At 63.5% G+C, this 19346-nt stretch overlaps 4 protein-coding genes across 4 annotated transcripts; all 4 read right to left on the reverse strand.

The window, feature by feature from the left end:
• Positions 1-1093: 1093 nt before the first annotated feature.
• On the reverse strand, positions 1094-3358 carry LSCM1_06931 (uncharacterized protein; the record flags this gene model as incomplete). The annotated part of the gene is made up of 1 exon (XM_067324330.1): positions 1094-3358. One exon carries the CDS (start codon positions 3356-3358, stop codon positions 1094-1096), a length of 2265 nt encoding a protein of 754 aa, XP_067180001.1.
• A 1028-nt stretch (positions 3359-4386) lies between these two features.
• Positions 4387-5961, reverse strand: LSCM1_06932 (uncharacterized protein; the record flags this gene model as incomplete). The annotated part of the gene is made up of 1 exon (XM_067324331.1): positions 4387-5961. The coding sequence occupies one exon, from the start codon at positions 5959-5961 to the stop codon at positions 4387-4389; it is 1575 nt and encodes a 524-aa protein (XP_067180002.1).
• Positions 5962-6537: 576 nt separating this feature from the next.
• LSCM1_06933 (uncharacterized protein) lies at positions 6538-13914 on the reverse strand (the record flags this gene model as incomplete). The annotated part of the gene is made up of 1 exon (XM_067324332.1): positions 6538-13914. The coding sequence occupies one exon, from the start codon at positions 13912-13914 to the stop codon at positions 6538-6540; it is 7377 nt and encodes a 2458-aa protein (XP_067180003.1).
• A 1303-nt stretch (positions 13915-15217) lies between these two features.
• LSCM1_06934 (uncharacterized protein) lies at positions 15218-18010 on the reverse strand (the record flags this gene model as incomplete). Its single annotated transcript, XM_067324333.1, has 1 exon — positions 15218-18010. The coding sequence occupies one exon, from the start codon at positions 18008-18010 to the stop codon at positions 15218-15220; it is 2793 nt and encodes a 930-aa protein (XP_067180004.1).
• Between the last annotated feature and the right edge of the window lie 1336 nt (positions 18011-19346).

Genomic DNA, 19346 nt, shown 5'->3' on the forward strand with positions numbered 1-19346 from the left:
GCGAGAGAGAGAGAGGGAGGGAAGGGCAGCGACTGTGGAGGCGAACGTCCAGTGGGCGATGAGCGGATCGACAAGGTGAGTTGGCGGTGGGGAATTTTTACGCCGCCAATGACGCTGCACGGGTGTGTGCCCAAGCCGGCCGGGGTCGAAGCCCTGAAGCAGAGACGCCTTCGCGCGCCTACACCGCGAGAGCTGAGGGGAGGAGGAGGAGGGGGGAGGGGACTCAATGACACCGAAAAATACAGAAAAGCACTTTGAAGTACGAGGGAGTGGGAGAAGGCGTGTGCGTGTGTGTGTGTGTGGAGGGGAGGGGGGAGGGGCGGGTGGCGTTGGCAGAGAGGGAGAGAAGTGCAGGCGAAGGGTGAAGGTCACCCTTCTCTCCTCTCCTCACTGCATGGAGACACACAGACACACACTTATACACCGACACGAATACGATGAGTCCGTCACCACAGCAGATCGAGCGCGGCATCACTAAATCGCAACACGGTTGAAGTCTTTCGCAACGGACAGACACATCCATACACACACGCACACATGCATCGTCGTAGGCCGAGGGGCCGCCACACCCACGCTGTTGCCGCAACAGCAAAAGACTGAGCCTTCACTTGTCTCTGGTGGCAGAGTACTCGGGCGCAGGTGCCCCTCTCCCCTCCCGTGCGCGCTTTCCTCAACGACTGCCCGAGGAGGTGGTAGAAGTGTGTGTGTGTGTGTGCCTGGGGAGAGGATGGGTCGGCTGAGAGAGTGAGTGAGTGACACAGAGGCGGTTCGCGGACATTCGGCCCACCCCGACGATCTACATAAATATTCGCTCATCTATCCATCTATATACATACACAGATAGATGCTCCGACTAGCGCGCACGCAAGTCCACAGAGAGCCGTAGGCGTGCATGCAGGTGCATGCGATGATGCTTATCTTCGCGCGCGTGTGCGTTGAGACCTGCTTCTTGCGTGCTTCCCTACTCTCCACTCCTCTTCGCCATCGTCTCAATGAAATCGCTGCGGTGGTAGCGGTACCGAGTGCGCGCGCATACACACACACAAGCAAGTAATACCACAACAGATGCGTGCACAACACTGCCTTGACACCCTCACTTACGCGGCTTCATGTCCCTTATGTTGACGGGGCTTTCCTCGAACGTCACCGGCGTGTCAAGCAACGACAGTGTCGCGTGGTCGTTCTCGCCGGCGACGAAGGGCTGGTGGTTCTCCGGGTTGCCGAACGAGGAGGCCTCAGTGCCGTAGGCGTTTGACGGTGTCGCAATGGACCCGACTAGCGTCGACTGAATATCGGATAGCTCATCGTTGCTTCGGGCTGACGCGATGGCGCGAGGCGAGGCGACACGCTTTCGCAGGTTCTTCACGAACTGTAGCTTACCGCGGCGCTGCCGGCCCTGGTAGAAGAGTGAGGTGGCGCCGATGATGCGCAGACCGATCTGGTATACGATAAGGGCGACGAAGGTCTGCCAGTAGTGCCACCCCTGAAATCCCATTTGCTCAATGACGGCCTGCCCGTTCGGGAACGTGCACGAGGTCGTGATCGGGTTGCAGATGACCGTCAGGCGCTCGAACTCGTTCGTAAAGACGCCGAGGTAGGCGTGGCGGGGGAAGGAGAGGTAGTTCAGCCACTGCCAGTACGGGTACAGGCGATCCGTGTTGGCGAAGAGCCCAGCCACGATGAACAGCGGCAGCAGGACGAGCGGCACCATGGCGAACGCTGCCTGCGACTCCTTGAAGAAGGTGGCGAACATGAGGCCGAAGGAGTAGCCCAAGTTGGCGAGCAGCACGAGGATAAACCAGTGAACGAAGAAGGCGTCCGCGCTGCGGTGGAAGTGAATCATGAAGTACGCGATCAGGTCAAACACGGTCGGGAAGAGGATCTGCCATGGCAGCTCCGCCACGTTCTTGGCGAGGAAGTAGGTGTACGCGTTGTAGGCGTCGTTTGCCTGCTCCTGCAGAAAGACGGCGCGCTCTGGCGGGAAGGCCGCGATGCCGTTCATGGCAGCGCCGAAGAGGTTGTTCATGAGTGTGATGTAGAGCGCACCCATGCGATCCTGGACACCCTGCTGGTTCAGCTGCACGTTCAAGAAGAAAAGGCCGAGGAAGATGGCGAAGAAGAGCGTCTGCACGGCACGGCCGTAGAAGTTGCCGGGGTCGCGCAGGTACATACGCCACGAACGCTTGAAGAGTTCGGAGAACTGCAGGCAAAAGTTCGCGCCCTTCAGCTCCAGCTGTTCCTCCAGGTAGTCGTCCGTGAGCGTTATGGCGCCCGTCACCGGGGTCAGGCACGGGTTGTCCTTTGCCGCGTCGGACATGACGTAGTCTTCCCAGGCGAGCCACAGCTGTGAGAGGATGTCCTCGGGCAACTGCAGCAGGTTCATGAAGTACTCCGTCGGGTTCGTGTGCGGCGGCACGTCGTAGCCGAGGGAGGCGAAGTACTCAATGGAGTCCGCTGTTGGACCGTGGTAGATGACGTGACCCTTCGCCAGTAGCAGCAGATCGTCGAAGAGATCGAACAGCTCCGACGATGGGGAGTGCACGGTGGCAATGACGGTGCGCATATCGTTCTTGGCGAGGTCTTGCAGCAGCTGACCGACGCGCACGGCGTTCACCGAATCGAGGCCGGTTGTCGGCTCATCCAGCAGCATCACGAAGGGGTTCGTGATGAGCTCAGTGCCGATGTTGGCCCGCTTCCGCTCGCCACCAGAGACGCCCTTTAGAATGCCGGGGATGCCGAGAATGGTGTCCTGGCACTTCGTCAGGGACAGCCGCTTGATGACCTCCGCGACACGCCGGCGCGCGGTGTCATTGTCGAGGCCGAGGCGCAAACGTGCAGAGAAGTAAATTGCCTCGCGCGGGGTGTCCTTGCCCATCACAATATCATCTTGGCACACGTACGACACCAAACGCTTGTAGCGCTGCTGGTAAATGTTGTTGTTCAGGAAGCAGCAGCCCTCCTGCCGGGCCGTGGCGTTGTACAGTTTACCGGTGATTGTGCCCATCAGCGTCGTCTTGCCTGCGCCGGAGGGCCCCATGATGGCCAGCACGCGCCCCCCTTTCGCGCACCCGCTGAGGTTGAACAGCAGAGTCTTGTAGGTGGTGTTGCCATCCTTGTCCTCGACGGGCACCTGGTAGGTCAGGTTTTCCCAAGTGAAGTTGACGGCGCGGCCCTGCGTGGATGCCTCCACTTGCTTCCGATGGCACACCGACTGCGACCGCGTTGCTGGGGCTGTGGAGGGGACGGTGGTGGGCTCTGTCAGTGCCTCCTGCACAGACGGCGGCTCGCTCGGGCCCCGCGGCGGCGGTGTCGGCGTCCTGGCGGACGGGTCGCGGACCTGATGAACATGCGTGCCCATCTTGCGTGTATGCACCCACGACAGCGAGCGAGAGGGGGAGGCGAGAGAAGGGAGAGACCCGGCCAGCCCCCCTTTTTGCTACTGCGCCGTGTAGGCGAGGCACCTGCGCCGGTCCTTACGGGGATGCGTGCGTGCTTGATGCTGCGCGCGTCGAAGGAGGGAGGGCGATTGAGCGCGTGAGGAATACGGATGAATGGGGGAGGGGGAGGGGGAAAGAGAGAGAGGAGCGATGGAGCTGCCAGAGAGAAGACCACAAAGACAGACAAATAAAATGTGTGAAGGACGATGGGGATGCGGAAAGTGCGTCGGGGGCGGGGGAGGGGAGGGGGCGCTGGCGGACCAACCGCCGAAACAGACGGCGCTTACTTTAGATGGGACCAATGCGGTGGCAGGGTGGGGGGCGCACGATGAGGCAAAGGAAAGGCAGAGAGAGAGACAGACCAGCCGACAGGAGGCGTGCCTCTGCAAACGTGTATGCGTACGCTTGCGTGAGGGCGAGGCTCGAGTCGCGTACGAAGTGAGGGAAGAGGTGTGTGTGTGGGGGGTGCGAGTGACTCGGATAGCTCTTGAGCTCGACTCAGGAGTGACGTGGGGCGTATGCGTCGGACGTGTGAGGTGTGTAGGAGAGGGGAGGAAAAGGCCGCAACGAGACGATGGAGACAAGGGAGGTTTGACTGCCATGCGCTGCAGGCGCCAGGCGTGAGCCACACATGACCAGAGGTCGAAGGAAAGGGGCGGTGGTGGGAGGGAGCGAGGGAGGGCGGAAACGCATCGCAGACGAAGTGCGTGCGGGTGCCCCCCTCCCCCCCACCCACTGAGAAGTGGCACTTCATACACGCAGACGCGGTGTTACTTCGGTACGTCCAAGACGTCTTTGTGCATGCGGAATACGCGAAGAAGACCCTACGGTACCGCACTTGGAGGCGGCAGGAGAGCCTCCTCCGCGCCGACAAGTGCGCCAATGAGTGAGGGCGGTCCTCAGTGAGTCTGTGTTGTACTCATCGCGCCGCATACACACACACACACGCTCAAGGCTGTGGGGAGCTCGACGTCACCGCCTCCGGAGGAGGCGATACTAATGGCGACCGCGGCTGTACCGCCGCCTCCTCCAACGACTGCGGCGCCGTGGCCGTTGCTGTCCTATACGGCTTCAGAACCGGCGGCCGCACGCGGCGAAAGGTGAGGCAGCGGAATTGGCTGCCGATGGCGACGCAATCGTTTGGCGAGATCAGGTACGCCGAGATGTCGTCGACATAGTGCCGTTCGTACCCTTGTAGTTCGTGCGGCGCGTCCATCGGCATCTGGATCCGCTCCGAGGCGTGTACCTTCTGCAGGCTGTCGTTGTACGCCCAGTACGTCGTTGGCCCTGGCGTAACGCCAAAGCTCAGGAATGGGTAAGAGTAGCTCCCCATGGCTGGGGAGTCGATGGGCCCCATCACCACCATCTCTCGCACGCTGCAGTAGCCGCGAATATCACACAGGTAGTCCCGGCTCACGTGCGGCTCCACCAGCGCCATCGCTGGCTTGTACTTGCGAAGTGCATCGCCGACGGAGAGCGTTTCGCAGGGGAAAGTGGCGGCGAAGCTTTTGTGAACGTCGAAGCTGCTCTCGAGCGCTTCCTGCTGCTGCAACAGATGTGTGCGTCGGCGTCGGCGCTGAGCGTCCTGCCATGGCAGCTGAACCGCGCGCACCGCCCTGGGAAGAATGCCGCTCTCGTTGAGCATCCACGCCAGGCGGCCGTTGCCGAAGAAGACGAGCACCGGTGACTCCGGCGAAAACGTCGGCAGCGGCGCGGACGACGGCGAGGCCTCCCTGGCCGCCTGCAGGAACGACCCCTCGGCCGCACAAATCTCCCCCAGCCGCCGCTGAACGTACAGGGCGACAGCCTGCAGCAGCTCTCGCGTGTAAACGATTCCGTCGTCGCTGTACAAGCTCAGCGCGCGCAGCGCTGTCATGGAGTCGAAGTCTGTGTGGAGCACATTGCGAACTTGCGGGAACGTCGAAAAGCGCACGCGCTGCTTCGGTGACTGAGCGCCTCGAACGGGCAGCATGGCGTACTCCTGCGTCACCGCGTACGGCTGGAACTGGTAGAAGGCCGACCTCTCTGCCGCGCTCGCTGCGGCCGCAGACGACACCTGTGGCGGAGGCGAGTGTCGCACATCGGCAGAGAGACTGCCAGGGACGGCGGCAGGAGGTGGTGGCAGATATGGCGCTAGCTGGAACACCTCCCGCACCACGGCGTCGTGCACGAGACGGTCGCGCGCCGTAAGCCGCGTGAAGCGACGCCGCCGGTGACTGCCGAGTTGGCGCACAAACTGCTCAAGCGAGCAGCGGTTCCAGAGGGTGTAGTCAGACGCAAAGTCGCGCTGCAGCTCATGCAGCCGGTCCCTCTTTATGTCCATGTAACACTCTAGCACCTCCTCGTAAGCGACGCCGTCGGGGCGGAGAAGATGGGCGACACCACTTGCCGGGAGGTAGCCGGTGGGCCACTGCAGCCGTTGCTCGCGCGGAAAGAGCTTCTCAGCTGTGTGATGGTCAATGCGAGAGACCTGCCGGTGCATGCGCGAGGCCGCGTTCGTCAACGATGAGGACGGCGCCGGCATTCGGACCGCATGAGCGACAGCGGCAGGGATCGGGGAAGGAGACTGGGGTGTATGAGGGTGTGCGCCCGTGTGCCACTCACCACTGCCGCAAAGCAGCAGAAGGAGCGTTCAGACGGCGGAGAGAATGCAAAGGGGGGAGAGGAGGGAGAGGGAGAGGAAGCAGGGGGTGAGTGGGTGGGTCGGCTCAACACAGAATGGACGCTGGGGCTGTTGTCAGGGGGGGAGGGGAGACGAGGGAGCTGTGCAGGGACCATGGATAACGTCGGAGGAGCTGCCCGAGCTCCACGGCGCTCTGCTGCGCGGACGCCACAGTACATGCTTCGCCCCGCTAAAACAGAAGGAAGAGAAGGCCGCAATCTCTCTCTGTGAATGTGTGCCCGTGTGCAACATCGAAAACGGTCCCCAAAGCAGGAAAGAGAAAGGGTGCCAGTGTGTGTGTGCCTGTGGCGATGGCGGAGACAGTGAGGGAGAGGAGAGAGAGAGGACGAAGACAACAGCCCACGAGTGAGGCCGCTCCATACTTCACCTCCTACACCCCTTCCACAGAGACACACACGCCTCTCCTGCTGCCAAATGTCAGCCCGTCTTCGGTGGTGCAGCGCTCGACCTCGACGCCGACGGCACGCAGAAAAGTCGCAGCTGATGGGGAAAGAAGCCCACAGCTCGCGGCGCGCGTGCCGCTAATGCCGATACCGATGAGGCCCCTGTTGGCGTCATGTACAGCCTACTGCTCGACGCATGCACGCCGGCAACCGTCGCACTGAGCCGCTGCTGCTGCTGCACTCGCTTCGCTGCCAGCCCGAGAGCCACCTGCTTGTTGCACCAGCGCATCAAGCCGGCCGTCTTCGCCGTGGCGGTCGGATACGCGGTCCGGTCTACCGAGTGCGAGAAAACGGTGAGGGCAACGCGGACAAAGGACTCGACGAAGCAGGCGTACGGCAGCCCGCCATGCGTACACAACTGCGCAACAGTGCGTCTGCTGAGCAGGGCAGCGGAGGGTGTAGGCGACGATGAAGGCGGCTGCGCTTGCGGCTGAAGCGGCGCGTCTGCATCGCCCCTTGGTGCCGACGCTAAGCCCCGAAGCATGGGTGTGGTGAGTGCATCACTAAACGCCTGCTGCATCGCCCCCATGCGTGTTAGAGACGGGAACACGTCCAGCGTGCGCCAGAGCTCTATAAAGAGCTTAAAGGTCATCACATGCAGCACTTGACTCGTGCGCTCGTAGGCTTCCTGGTTCTCCAGCGCGCTCATGGTGTAGATCTGTTGCACCTTCCACGATAGGTCTTGCTGACTCGTGGACACACTCGACAGCACGGCGGCGCCGTGTACGACATCCAGTGCTGCTGCCGTTGCAGGGACGGGCATTGCAGGGCGTGTAGTGCAGGCGCTGCCCACCGCATGGCGATTACGGTGCTTACCTACTGGAGAGCGTGCGACTGCTGGTGATGCATCGAGACGCGTGGTCGCTGGCGGCGACACGGGCCCGTGTCGCGGCTGCTGTGCCATTGCCCTCCCGCCGTCGCCAAGGTCCCGAGAGATGTCAGGACTACTAAGGGGCAGCGAGCACGCGTTCGAGGCTGCGGCTAACGCTGCGGACAACGGTGCCTCGTACTGCGGTGAGCGGTGAAGGGTGATCGGCACACTGTACGCCTCAAAGAGCTGCCGCAGCGTCGATTCGTTGCGCTGCAGGAGGCGGAGGAGCTCGTCGAGGGCAAAGGTTTCGTGGGGTGTCAACACCCAGGGTGGAAAGAGGGCGTCCGCGTCATCGCTATTCTGCGCCGCCCATGGCGCCTCTCCCGCCACGGCTTCTCGAACCTTGAGTGCGTCATCGCCATCTATGACGAGGCACGAAACGTCGTCGGCAGCCTCTGTGGTGGTGATGGGCGACACAGGCGGGGTGATGACATCATCGACGCCTCCCGCTGTGTCGCCGACACCGCCGCCACATCGACGAGAGCCCATTGCCTCTTTGTAGTGGCGTCGGCGTAGCGGCGTGGCGCCTGACGAGCCGGCGTTCACCGCCGACAGTGGCGATGGTGCTCCGTGCGATGCGCGCATCGACCCCCCTGGGCCAAACGACATCGCCAAGGCCGGAATGCAGCAGACGGCGCGCTCGTACACCGCCGAATACGCAGCGACGACCTCCTCCGACGTGAGCGCGTCCAGCGAGGGAACGGTGTCCACGTACGCGTACGTTGCTGCATCCGCGCCGTTGCGCCTGGGAGCGTTTCGGCGAGCGCTGCAGCGCCTGCTGTGCGCACCGTCACTGCCCGCGGCCTCGCTCTGCTTCGCTGTCTCCGCGCACCTCGCCGTACGCGCCCACGTGTAGAGCAGCAGCGCAGCTCTCCGAAAGCTCTGGAAGTCCATCTGAGTCACCGTGTGATATCCCCTCCGCTGCACACCACACGCGTACAGCACCGCGGTAATGGCGCGCGCGTCCGTGGCGGCCAGTGGCACCACCAGCACATCAGAGGAGGTAGAGGGTCGGGCATGCGAAAGCGATGACGGTGCTCCTGCGGATGCGACCCCGCCTAACGCTCTCGACGACGCCGCGGGTGCACTGCTACCCTTGTGCCGTGCCCCGGCGCCACCTCTGCGGCAACTACTTTGCCGCGGTGGCACTTGGCTAAGCCTGCATAGCAGTGACGCCAGTGACGGCACGCTGCCGTCCCGGGCTACTGTGTGAGCGTCGGTGGCGGCTGCCGCTGTGACCGCTGCTTCGGCTAACTCGGCGAGGTAGTCAGCGTACCCGGTGAGCACGACGAATCGGAAGAAGGCCGTGAAGGACATGGTGTATTGTTCCACCTGGCGGCTCTGGCGCATGGCCCACAGCGTCGGTGCGCTGCTGCGGCGACTTCCCGCGGAAGTGGTTCGCGGGTTCGCACCTCCGCTGACGCTTGTCGCTCCTGCTGCTACAGGTGCGGCGCCTGCTGTCGCGGTCATTGACGTTGTGACGGTCTTGGTTGCCAGATAATCGTACACGCAAAACAGCCGACGCACTGCCGCATCGTAGGCGCCAAGCAGCTGCCGATCGGCGTGACACGGCGGCAGGTTGCGCCGATCAGAGGCGTTCGACGCCGTTAGCGGCTCCGTGCGTGCAGTCCGACCTTGCGAGCCGTCCTGCTGCTGCGTCTGTGGCCATGGGGCGGCGTCGTCACGACCATCCGTGAAAGCCACGTTTTCGCGCTCTGTTGACCCTAATGGGCGGCCTTCTGCCGATGCCATATGCGGGGCAGTGCTGCTTCGGCTGGTGCGATGGCGCTGCATGAGTTGGTGCGCCGCCATCGCGCGCGGCGTCAGTGGCGGACTGCCTCGACCGCTCCGGTTGCTCGGCGATGTGGTGCGCCCGTGTGGCGAGCGCGACGACGACTTGCAGTCTTCGGGCTGGCGCCCTTGTGAGGGACTGCCGTCGTACTCGTCTCCCTCTTCTTGTGCCTGCCTGTGCAGCGCTCGCGGGGCTCCAGATGGTCTTGTGCGGATGGGGACCTCTAGTGTGCTGCGCAGGCGCTTCTGGCGCTGCTCTGGTGCCTCATCTTGGAATCGCCCGGCATAGGTCGACGAAGGCAACACCGGCGGATTCGTGGCGAGGCCGACAGGCTGCTGCTCTGGGCTGCTGTTCCCGCTTGGCGACCGAGAGACACTCTCCATCGGCGGTGCTAGCCGCCTCTCCGCCGCGCGGCCACCGCGCCTATGGCTACCATGGCCACTCTGCACCTTGTCTTCGCCATCCTCCAGTTGAAGATGACTGCTACTGCTGCTGCTCTGCCGCGAGCTGTCTTGGCCCTCTCTTATTTTGGGGTCGCCGTCGGACCTCAGCGGCAGTGCCGCGCGCGATGGGCTACTGCTGCCCGCACAAGGTACCCGCCGGTGGCTTACTGCTGCACCATCGCCACCGGCGTCGTCGTTGAGGGGTGCGCCGTGAAGGACCTCCACCATGTGTGGTGGCGGCATCGAAAGCAAGGATGGCTTCAGCGATAGCGCCGCCACTGTCTTCACCGCTGCTACCGTGAGTGCATTCGTGCAGGCTGATGTGGACCGGCCCGTGATGATCGGAGGGCAGCGCGGAGGGCTTTGAAAGAGCAGCCGCTGCTGCACAGCGCGCACCGCTGCAGTCGACGTCGCTGGGGACTTGGCCGGCTTCCCATCACCGCAGACGTGCAGCACACTCAACGGCGCGCCAACGCCTTTACGGCTGCTGGCGGAGTGGCAATGAAGGCCAACCGCCTCGCTTGCAGGCGCCGAGGCGGCGGCGGCGGCGCCGCGACGCTTGCCGGATACATGACAGGAGCAGCCAGCAACGAGGCGCGGACTCAGCGGTGGCACGGATGGCGTTAGTAGCCACGGAAAGCGTAGCCGGAGGTACTGAAGGGCTTGCTGCGCGCTCTCCGCCTTGCCGCCGCCGGCTTCGTCTGCCGCCCAGCCTACCACCACGTGCTTCAGCGAGGGCGTGGCGACTTCACCGATGCTGCGGCGACCTTCAGTGGCCACGCCCAGCTCCAGTGCACCACGGATGGCGGCGAGCACCGAGGCACCGTCCTTGTCGCCGTTGCGTGCCTCCCCCTCTACCTCGCAGTTCTCTGTGGCGTTGCCGCGGTGCTGGTTCTCGAGCACATTCCAAGGCGTCGGAGCACTACGTTGCGAAACGGGCAGCAACACCGACACAGTACCTGTTACGGCGCTTGCGGTGAAGAGCAGCGGGCTGGACGAGTAGAGGTAGGGCTGGGGGGTGATCATGGTGGAAGTGGCGGCGGCGGCGGCAGTGGTGGTGGTGGCGCTCAGCAACGTCGGGGATCGCTCCTTAATGAGTGCGCCAACGGCTAAGCAGCATGGATATACCAGCCCCCGCGGCAGCGAGTCCACGGCTGGGGTGATTGTCGCCGACGTTAGGTCCACGCCCGCCATCTCGTAGTCAGCTGGCCCGACGTAGGTGGAGACGCCGCCGCGCGCGTCGAGGATGCGGAGGGCGTGATGGGTCTGGTCGACCAGCAGCACTTGAGTGTCGCCCGTCGCGTCGGTCCACAGCGCCATGTCGCTGATGTAGCCGAAGCGCGCTCGCGACGGGACGGCACAATCGACGTAGGACGCCAGGCTTGCATCCGCTCCGGTGCACTGATCAACATCCGTATCACGCGTACATCCTGCCAGCGTCCAAACACGTGGCATCGCGAGCGCCGTGCCCGCACCTTTCCACAGCGATGACGGCCGCATTCCTTGAGGCGTAGCTGATGGAGGGCTCGATGACGACGGCTCAAGCGGCGGTGTTTGTAGCGCTCCGCCCTCGGACTCCGTGGCGGTGGCAAGGAGGGTGCTGCTGAGCGAGTGGTCAGCCGGCTTGTTCTCAGCAGAGCCCGGCTGCTCTGGTGCACTCGGGGTCTGCTGGCGCACCTCGGGCTCACCCACTGTCGGCATCTCTGACCCACTTGGGGCGGCCGCGCAGCGCGCTGACGCGGCGCCAGCGTCTGCTCCTGCCGTGCCCTCGCCGCTCTCCCGCTCAGGTTCCTGCGTCCGACGCTTACGGATGCCCGTAATAAGCCGCAAGACACTGTTCGCCCCGTCTGTGAAGAGCAACCCAGCGGAGCACCAAGCTAGCGCTGTCGCTCCACGCAGGAGCGAGGATACGCAGCTGCCATCACGGTAACCAGGGACGCCATCCACGCCCGTGATGGTGCGCACGAGATGGTTATGGAAGTTGGCGTACCGAATAGCGCAGTTACCCATATCGCTGATGAAGAGAACACTGCAGCAGCGGCGGCGGCGAAGGTACGAAACGGGGCCGACGCGGAAGTGCCTGGTCGGCGCCTGACCTCGTCCTTCATGATCTCGGGAAGCCGCCAACACCCCACCGTCAACGCCGTCATCACTGCCGCCTCCACCGCCGGCGAGGGGCCCCTTATCGTCGTCCTCGTCGTCTTCGATGCGCCAGCACAGCGCCCCCGGAGAGTGAAAGCGCGCGACGCTGAAGTGACCGTCGACGAAGCCGCGTGAACCGCCCATCAGAGGTGTGGGCACTGCCTCCGCCATGGCAAGCGAGGGGCTAGCCGAGGAGACGGACCGGCGGCAGCGCTGGGTGCTGCAACTCGCACCACCACCGTAGTGCGTCTCCACCGACGTGCTGCAGCGACGCGCGGCATTGCCGTAGGGTCTAGAATCACCAGGGCTGTCTGCTGCACCAGCGTGGGTGGTCGTTGACGGTTCTGCCGGCGATGGAGAGCGCGGCCCCGATGCGTCGGTGTCGGGCGAACTCTTGGCGGACCCGCGGTGACCTGAGGCGGCTGCGTGGTCGTGCGTGCTGGTATACGCCGGCTTCTTGCGAGGAAACGCAATCCCAGGCGAAGGCGCGACGGCAGGTTCCTCGTGCGTGCCCGCGGCGTGGCGTGCTGCTAACACATCAGTGCCGTCCTCCTCGCCGTGCCTGGCAGCTGACGACACCTCCTCGGTGCTCTGCCAAACCTCCGGCGTGTAGAGCTCCGCTGGCGCAACAGCTCGCACCTCCATGGAGGGCAGGCGGACTTCCAGCGCCCAGATGGCGTGCTGCGCGCTGTCGGAGACAAGGAAGCGGTGCCGCAGCTGCGCTGCCGCCCGCTCGGCGCGCTGCCGCTCTTCTTCCCAAAGCAAGAAAGCCTGCTGGTGCTGCGGCGCCGCGGCGGACGCCAGTGCAGCCGAAAATGGTTCCGCCGCTCCTCCGCCCCCTTCCTCTGCTCCTCTTGCTGCCACCTCTCCGCTTCTCTCCCTGTTCCTCTCAGTGAATGGCGACGGGGTAGAGGCGGCGGCCAACGAGGAGGTCGTAGTGCTGCTGCAGTGCAGCCGATCCAGCGAAGGGGACGCCTTTGCCGCTCGCACCGCATCAGCGGACACGCACGTGGCCTCCTCCATTCCATCCGCCGCAGCTCCTTCATCGATCGCCACACCTCCATTGTTGCCTGCACGTGGAACAGCGATGCCGACGCTGTCGACGTGCTCGCCAAGACTGCCGCCTCTACGACAAAGGCTTCGCGCCTCTCTGCTGCCGTCACCGCCCACCGCCTCGTGCACAGCTGCGGTCGATTCCCCGACCACCGCTATGACATCTGTCGGCAGTGCAAAGGCGCGCTCGCGCGTCTTGTCCTCCCACGCTGCGTGCAGCACTGCCTCGTTGCACGACAGCCCGTAGACGGTGTAGTCGCGCACCCAGCCATCAAAGGCGTCCAGTGGCAGACCGCGCGCGACGCGGGACAGGGTTGGGTATGTCGCCGATGCAGCGCCCATTGGCGCCGCCATGGACGCTGATGATGCGCGGGTGGCATGTCGCTGCTCCCCCTCTAGGCGTCGAACCACACAGATGCCGCTGCGCGGGGGGCGGCGGCCAGGCGAGCTAGCGGCGAGGCGCTCCACAGTCGTCGTCTCGGTCCGCTTGTCGCAGCTCTTGCGCAACTGCCCTGCTGAGTCCACGTCGCGGTATGTGAGGAGGAAGTGGTACGAGTCGAGCGGGACGAGCTGCATTCGCGCGCGTGCCTCCTGCGACGGCGGCTTCCAGCAGGCGGAACTGGCAGATGCAGTAGTGGGCGCCCCGCGGTCGGGGGAGACGGCGCGCCATTGACCGTCTGCGCCGCGCACCACGGCGTTGGGCCGAAGTCCCGCTGCACGAGTTGACGCACGCCGAGTAGCGAGCTTGGGCGACGAGGACGTGTACGGCGCTGATCCGCCCGAGAACGGCAGGCTTGTCAAGCGCATGTGCGCGGGTGTTGTGGCGGCTGCCTCTTGCAGCTTCTGCTGCTGTTCGGTGCATTGCTGCTTCGGCGTGTACATAGGCGATACGTCGAAGGGGCCGTTAACGGAGTGCGCGAAGACATCGTCCAATGAAACGACGGTCTTGGAAAGAAAGACGGTGTCGAGGTCATACGGGCGTACGGCGGCTGTCTCGCCAGAGGAGGAGAGGGGTGGGCTACTCGGATGCGACGGCGAAGCCGCGGGCATCGCTCCTTTTCGCGTCGACGCACTCATCGATCGGCACGCACGCACGCACACACGCGAAAGGGCTCTGTTCGATGTTTCTGCGTCTATGTCGACCTTGTGCTCGCACTCCGACCGGCTGCGCGAATGGGAGCGGTTGCGACAAGGGGGCTGCTACTACGGCTGCTGCTGTGCTGTACCTAGGCGTGTGAGCACATGTCTGTTCGTAGCGGCAGGACGAGGGAAAGGGGGAGGGGTGTCAGAGAGGGGGAGAGAGAGAGGGAGGGAGGGTGTATGCCGTGGGAAAAAAAAGACTGGGCAAGAACGGACATGAAGTTCCTCTCATGTGAGCGCTACCGCGTTCACGGTGCCGTGACATCTGAACGCCAGCGCAGGCATAGGAGAGAGAGAGAGGATGAGGGCAGAGGAAGTGGCGATGCCCTCCTCTCCTTCCCGGGCACAAAGAGGACCCCCCCGCCCACCCCCTCTCTGTGCCCGGCGGAGGAGGGGAGGGAACCGCGATGTGGGTGCTGAGCTGGTCGGCGAGACACAAAAACAGACTTGGTGACAGGCTCAACGAGAGGGAGGAAGGGGGGACGCCCCGCTGACGCAGCCACAAGGTGAAGGTGCGAGCCACTTCCGGTTCAGTGGGTCTGTGAGCGTGCCGACGCCCGCCCGCCTTTCCCTCCTTCCCCGTCCCAAACGCAAGAGCCTGGCAGACGGAGAACGCCTCGGTGAACACTCGCCCCCTCTCCTCCCTCCCTCCACTGCGCGCGCACTCGAGTCGGAGAGGAAAACTGCTGGAGCGTCGGCGGCGGGGCAGCGGCAGGTGGTGGTGGCAGGGTGGGGGAGGGGAAGGGAGCTGTCACAGTCATGAGAGAGACACATCAGAGCATTCGAAAGGAGCGAAGAAACACCAAAGGGAAAAAGCGATGCAACGAGTACTGTACAGTGAGCGATGAGGCGTGCCCGAACCGCACTCGTGGCGAGCGCGCCCCCTCCCCTTTTTGCACCTGCGGCAGACAAGCGAGGCGCAGCGGGAAGGAGGGGGAGGACAGTGCAGAGGTGAGGCGTGTAAGAGAGGTGAACCAGCGCGTGAGACCAGGGGGTGGGGTTAGGGCGTCCCCAGCGTCATGCCCGCGAGGGGAGAAGAAGAAGCAGAAGCAGAGATGCCTTCAACACACCCCACACACTCCTTTTTTTCTGCTTGATGTGCTCCCGTTCGCTTCCCTTGCCATCTCCCCCTTCATCGCTCTTGCTTCCTTTTCTCCATCCGAGCCCTATTCGTACACCATCGGTGAGCCCGCCACGATTCCGTCGCTGTCTGTCAGCGCGCTTCACCGTCCGCGACGCTTCCGCTGCTGTTGTTGTTGTTGTCCGGGATTTTGTGTGAGGCTACGAGAACGTCGACGTCTGCGTCCTGCTGCAGCGCTCTGATCGCCGCATTATATGCCGCCCTTGCCTCTTCCGCCACGTCGAACCAAGAGTACCAGCGAGGCAGCGCGTTGGCGACTGCCAGGCGGACGTTCGGCACGCGGTCCGTGACATAGTCATGCAACAGTGGCAGCGTCGTCGCGAGTAGCTGCTGCCGCCGCTCCTCGCGCGGGCTGAGTGTGCTCACCACCGGAAGCAGCACCTCCAGGCACTGGATCATCACAACACGCCACAAATAGCTCACGGCGCGGCTCGGGGCAAGCGTGTCAGATTGCAGCAGCTCCGTCACTGTCTGAGCTGCCCACTCGCCACCGTAGGCTGCCGACACCTCCTTCAGCGCGCGCACCGCCTGCGAGCGGACGGTGCTGACAGGGTCGTGCAGGGCGACGAAGAGCATACTGGTGAGAGGGCGGAACTGGTCAGGGCTGAGGACTCTGCAGAATTGGTGAACAATACGCACAACCGCGTCGCGGATGCGCCAGTTGCGCGACTCGCCGAGGGTCAGTACCTCCGCCATGAAGGACTGCACTATCGCATCGGTGCGCTTCCGTGTGAGGGCGACGCTCGCCTCCCCCGCCGCCCCACTGGTGAGTCGCGAGGAGCGGTGTGGCGATTTTCGGCGGCTGATGCGGCTGTGCGCCGTCGCCGACGCCGACGCCGGCTGCCGTCGCGAGGCGGAGCTGCGGGAAGCGTTAGATGACGACAGCGCCGCCCCACTGCTACTCCTGGCGGTACTGTGCGCCGCATGCTGCACGGCTGCCTGCACATGTCCTTCCAGCGCCGCCACCAAATCGCCCAGGCTTTCTATAGCGTTCTCTTGCACCGAGAAGGCGGCGTCTTGCATGAGTGCCCGCAGCGCCTTGCACATGGTGCGCACCACCTCATCACTCCCAAACACAAGGCAGTGATAGTGGCGAGCCGCACTGCACCGCACTATCGGGTCAGAATCCTGCGACAAGGCCACTGCTACAGGGACGCAGCAGTTCTGGATGACCTCTCTACTGCAGTGCTGCACGATCCAGTCCAGCTGACGTGCCACAGCCGCCCGCGTCTCTGGCTCCTCGTCACGCGCAAGCGTCTCCAGGAGCACCTCCAAGTCGTCGGCGTTCAACACCAATCCTGCCATTGCGCCGAGCCGATTCGCGGCCGTGTAGCGCACACGCCAGCTCGGGTCCGTGGAGGCGCCGATGAAGGTGCCGAGGAGATACTTGGAAGTCGACTTGGGCCCGATCATCTGAGCCAGCTTGACCACCTCCTCAATCAAAAGGTACCGGACAGTGTCACTGAGATCGTCTGTGGCAAGACTCTTCAGCAGCGGCAGCGGCATCTCGGCCAGCGTGAGCCGATGCACGGCGGCTACACGCACCCAGTCATGCAGGGACGTGACAACGGCCGAGCGGACCATTGCTGAGGCATCACTGCTGCACTCCGCGTAGTAGTTGAACATGTCGGACACGCTCAGCCCGCTTGCCTGCAGCACCGCCGGCCGCATAGCGAGGTGGCCCAGCAGTCCAGCTGCCACGACGCGCGGTGCACTCCAGAAAGACACGCGCATCGTCAACACGAAAGGGAGGAACAGCTCAAGTAACACATCGTCCTCGACCATCTCGAAGATGGCCTGTAGGGAGGCTGTCATTGCTCTTGCAACGACCTCCTCCGCGGAGCAGCACAGCTCCATGATGAGACCCATGAAATAGGTGAGGTTGGGGGTAGTGCGCGCCTCCATGCATGCTACAATCTGCGGCAGCGCGCGCGCGATGCAAGGGGCGCAGTCGTCGAAGGACTCTCCATAGTCGTCCGCCTCGAATGCCGTGAGCAGTGCCGGCAGCAGGTGGTCGAGGATACGCTGTGTGGACATCTCTTGCGCTGCCGCGATGCATCCCTCCCTAACAAACTTCTGCCGCTCTTCCAGGCTGCCAAGATGACAGTACTGCTTGATGGGCGGGTCATGCCGGTCCAGCTCGAAGCACACCCTTGAAGCGTCGTCGTTGTACTCCTCTGACGCCTCCACGTCGCTCTCGGTGCGCGGGCTGAGCGTAAAGGCGGCGTTGAGCGAGCGCCGTGGATTGGCGCTGGCGGCTGCGTTGCTGGGAGACCTGATAGGAGAAGAGGCGCCCCCGCTGTTCCCACCCGACGCTCCGTTCAAACTCGGGCCGATTTCGACGGCACTTGCACTGCCGATGTTAGCGGCGCCCAGCGACTGTGCGGACTGCCGTGAGCCTGGGCACGACGCCACCATGGGCGACAGCGATGGCGGAGACGATACCAACGCTTGCGAGAGCCCTGCCGACTCGGTCGGGGATGTGGTGAACGACGAATCGGAGGATGCGACTGCGTCCACGTGCGGCGTGTCGCTTATCATGTCTGCTGGCGAGGATGGCGACGGCGACGGGGAGTTGTACAGAGGAGACTGCAGCGCCTCTTCCTCCCCCCGCGGCGGCGGAGAGGTGGCGCGGTTGCTCGCCATCCCGCTGCCGCTGTAGTTCATTGGCGGTACCGGTGGCGCCGGCGGCGATGCAACGGGTGTCGCGACACTCGCGCCCGACATGCCAGACGGCCTGTGGAGCTCTTGGCTGTTAAGCGCTGCCGAAGAGGAGGAGAGGGAGCTCAGCAGCGGCGGCGATGCCACTGACGTGCTGGTGTTGCCCGCTCCCCAAACAGCCCGTTTGGGGTCCTCATGACTCATAGCGCTCTCTTAACGCTTGCGGAGGGCGCGCGCTGCTGCTGCAGCGCCGTTCAATCGGTACCCTCTTCTCTCTCTTGAAAGCTTGTAGATGAGTTCGGATGCTCCCTATCTCTCCGCATACGGGGTGCAATATCGCGCTGGCACACACAACTGTGCCGCCTTCACCCCTGACCAGCGTGCGCTCGCGAACGAGCGAGCGCTTCCCTCTTTCCGTTGCGCAGGCGTGATTGCCACAGCTTTTCCACTATGAGTGCTCCTTGATAAATAAATAAATATATATAAATATAGATAGACAGATAGATATGCGCGAAGGGAAACGCACGGGAGCGCGCGCAGATGAATCGTTGTCTTTCTTCGCGACGCGGTTTTCGGGGACGCCGTGCGCCTGACGTTCCTTTCCGGAGGTGTTCGGGGTAAGAGGGGATCACAACGTCAGCCAAAGCCGCAAGTGCCCTTCTACACAGCTGCTCTCTGTCCTTCAGCACTGACTGACTGACTGCCAGTCTCTCGCTCTTTCTCTCAAGCACTGTATGCGCAGAGCCCTTTTCATTACACGGCTGGAGAGGAAAAGCGGCGCTGCAGGGGTGAGGATGAGGAGGAGGCACTCAGCGAAGCGTTCAACGAAGACAATGACGCGTTGCGCTCTTTCTGTGTGTGTGTGTGTATGTGCGGCGTGTCTCTCTAACGTCCCAACTGGCAAAGACGGGTAAACCATTTAATGAGGGAGGAAGAGATGCACAGATGCGAGGCGTGGGTACAGGACTGCGGCTGGTGGTGGCGCTGACTCCCAGAAGGTTTGATCTGTGCGCTGGCGCTCGCGTGCGCGTCTGTGCCAACGCCACTGCCGCTTGAGTGAGGCGCTAGTCTATCGGACAGAGAGGCGCAGGAGAAAGGGCCGAGCGAGCCGGCAGGGGCGAGAGGCTGGGGTGGAGGGGGAAGGGGAGTGGCGGTACAGGTTGTGGGTAGCGTTGCGTGAGCGTGGGCGAGGCACAGCTACATGCATACACTCTCTGACCAACTCCCAGGCTTCCGCCAGCGGATCGGGTGCACGTGCGACGGTCTTATATCGGTGACAGACGCAAAGCTGGTAAGTACTGGGCGAGAGGGGACGGGGAGTGAGACGAGCGCGGCTACGGAGATGGGGGTAGTGGTTGGGGGTGCTGTGAGGGGAACAGAGGTTTATCTGTCGATGTTGAGGTGTGTGTGTGTGTGTGTGCGGACGTATGCGTGTCACAGGCCAGAGAAACATAAATCGCTGATAGGACATTCACCTCCTCCCCCATGAGGAGGAGGATGAGGGGTGGCAGAGAGCAACGCGATAGACGCAAGGTGCGCG

The sequence above is a fragment of the Leishmania martiniquensis genome, chromosome 15 (genome assembly GCF_017916325.1).
Source record: "Leishmania martiniquensis isolate LSCM1 chromosome 15, whole genome shotgun sequence".
NCBI classification, from domain to species: domain Eukaryota; phylum Euglenozoa; class Kinetoplastea; order Trypanosomatida; family Trypanosomatidae; genus Leishmania; species Leishmania martiniquensis.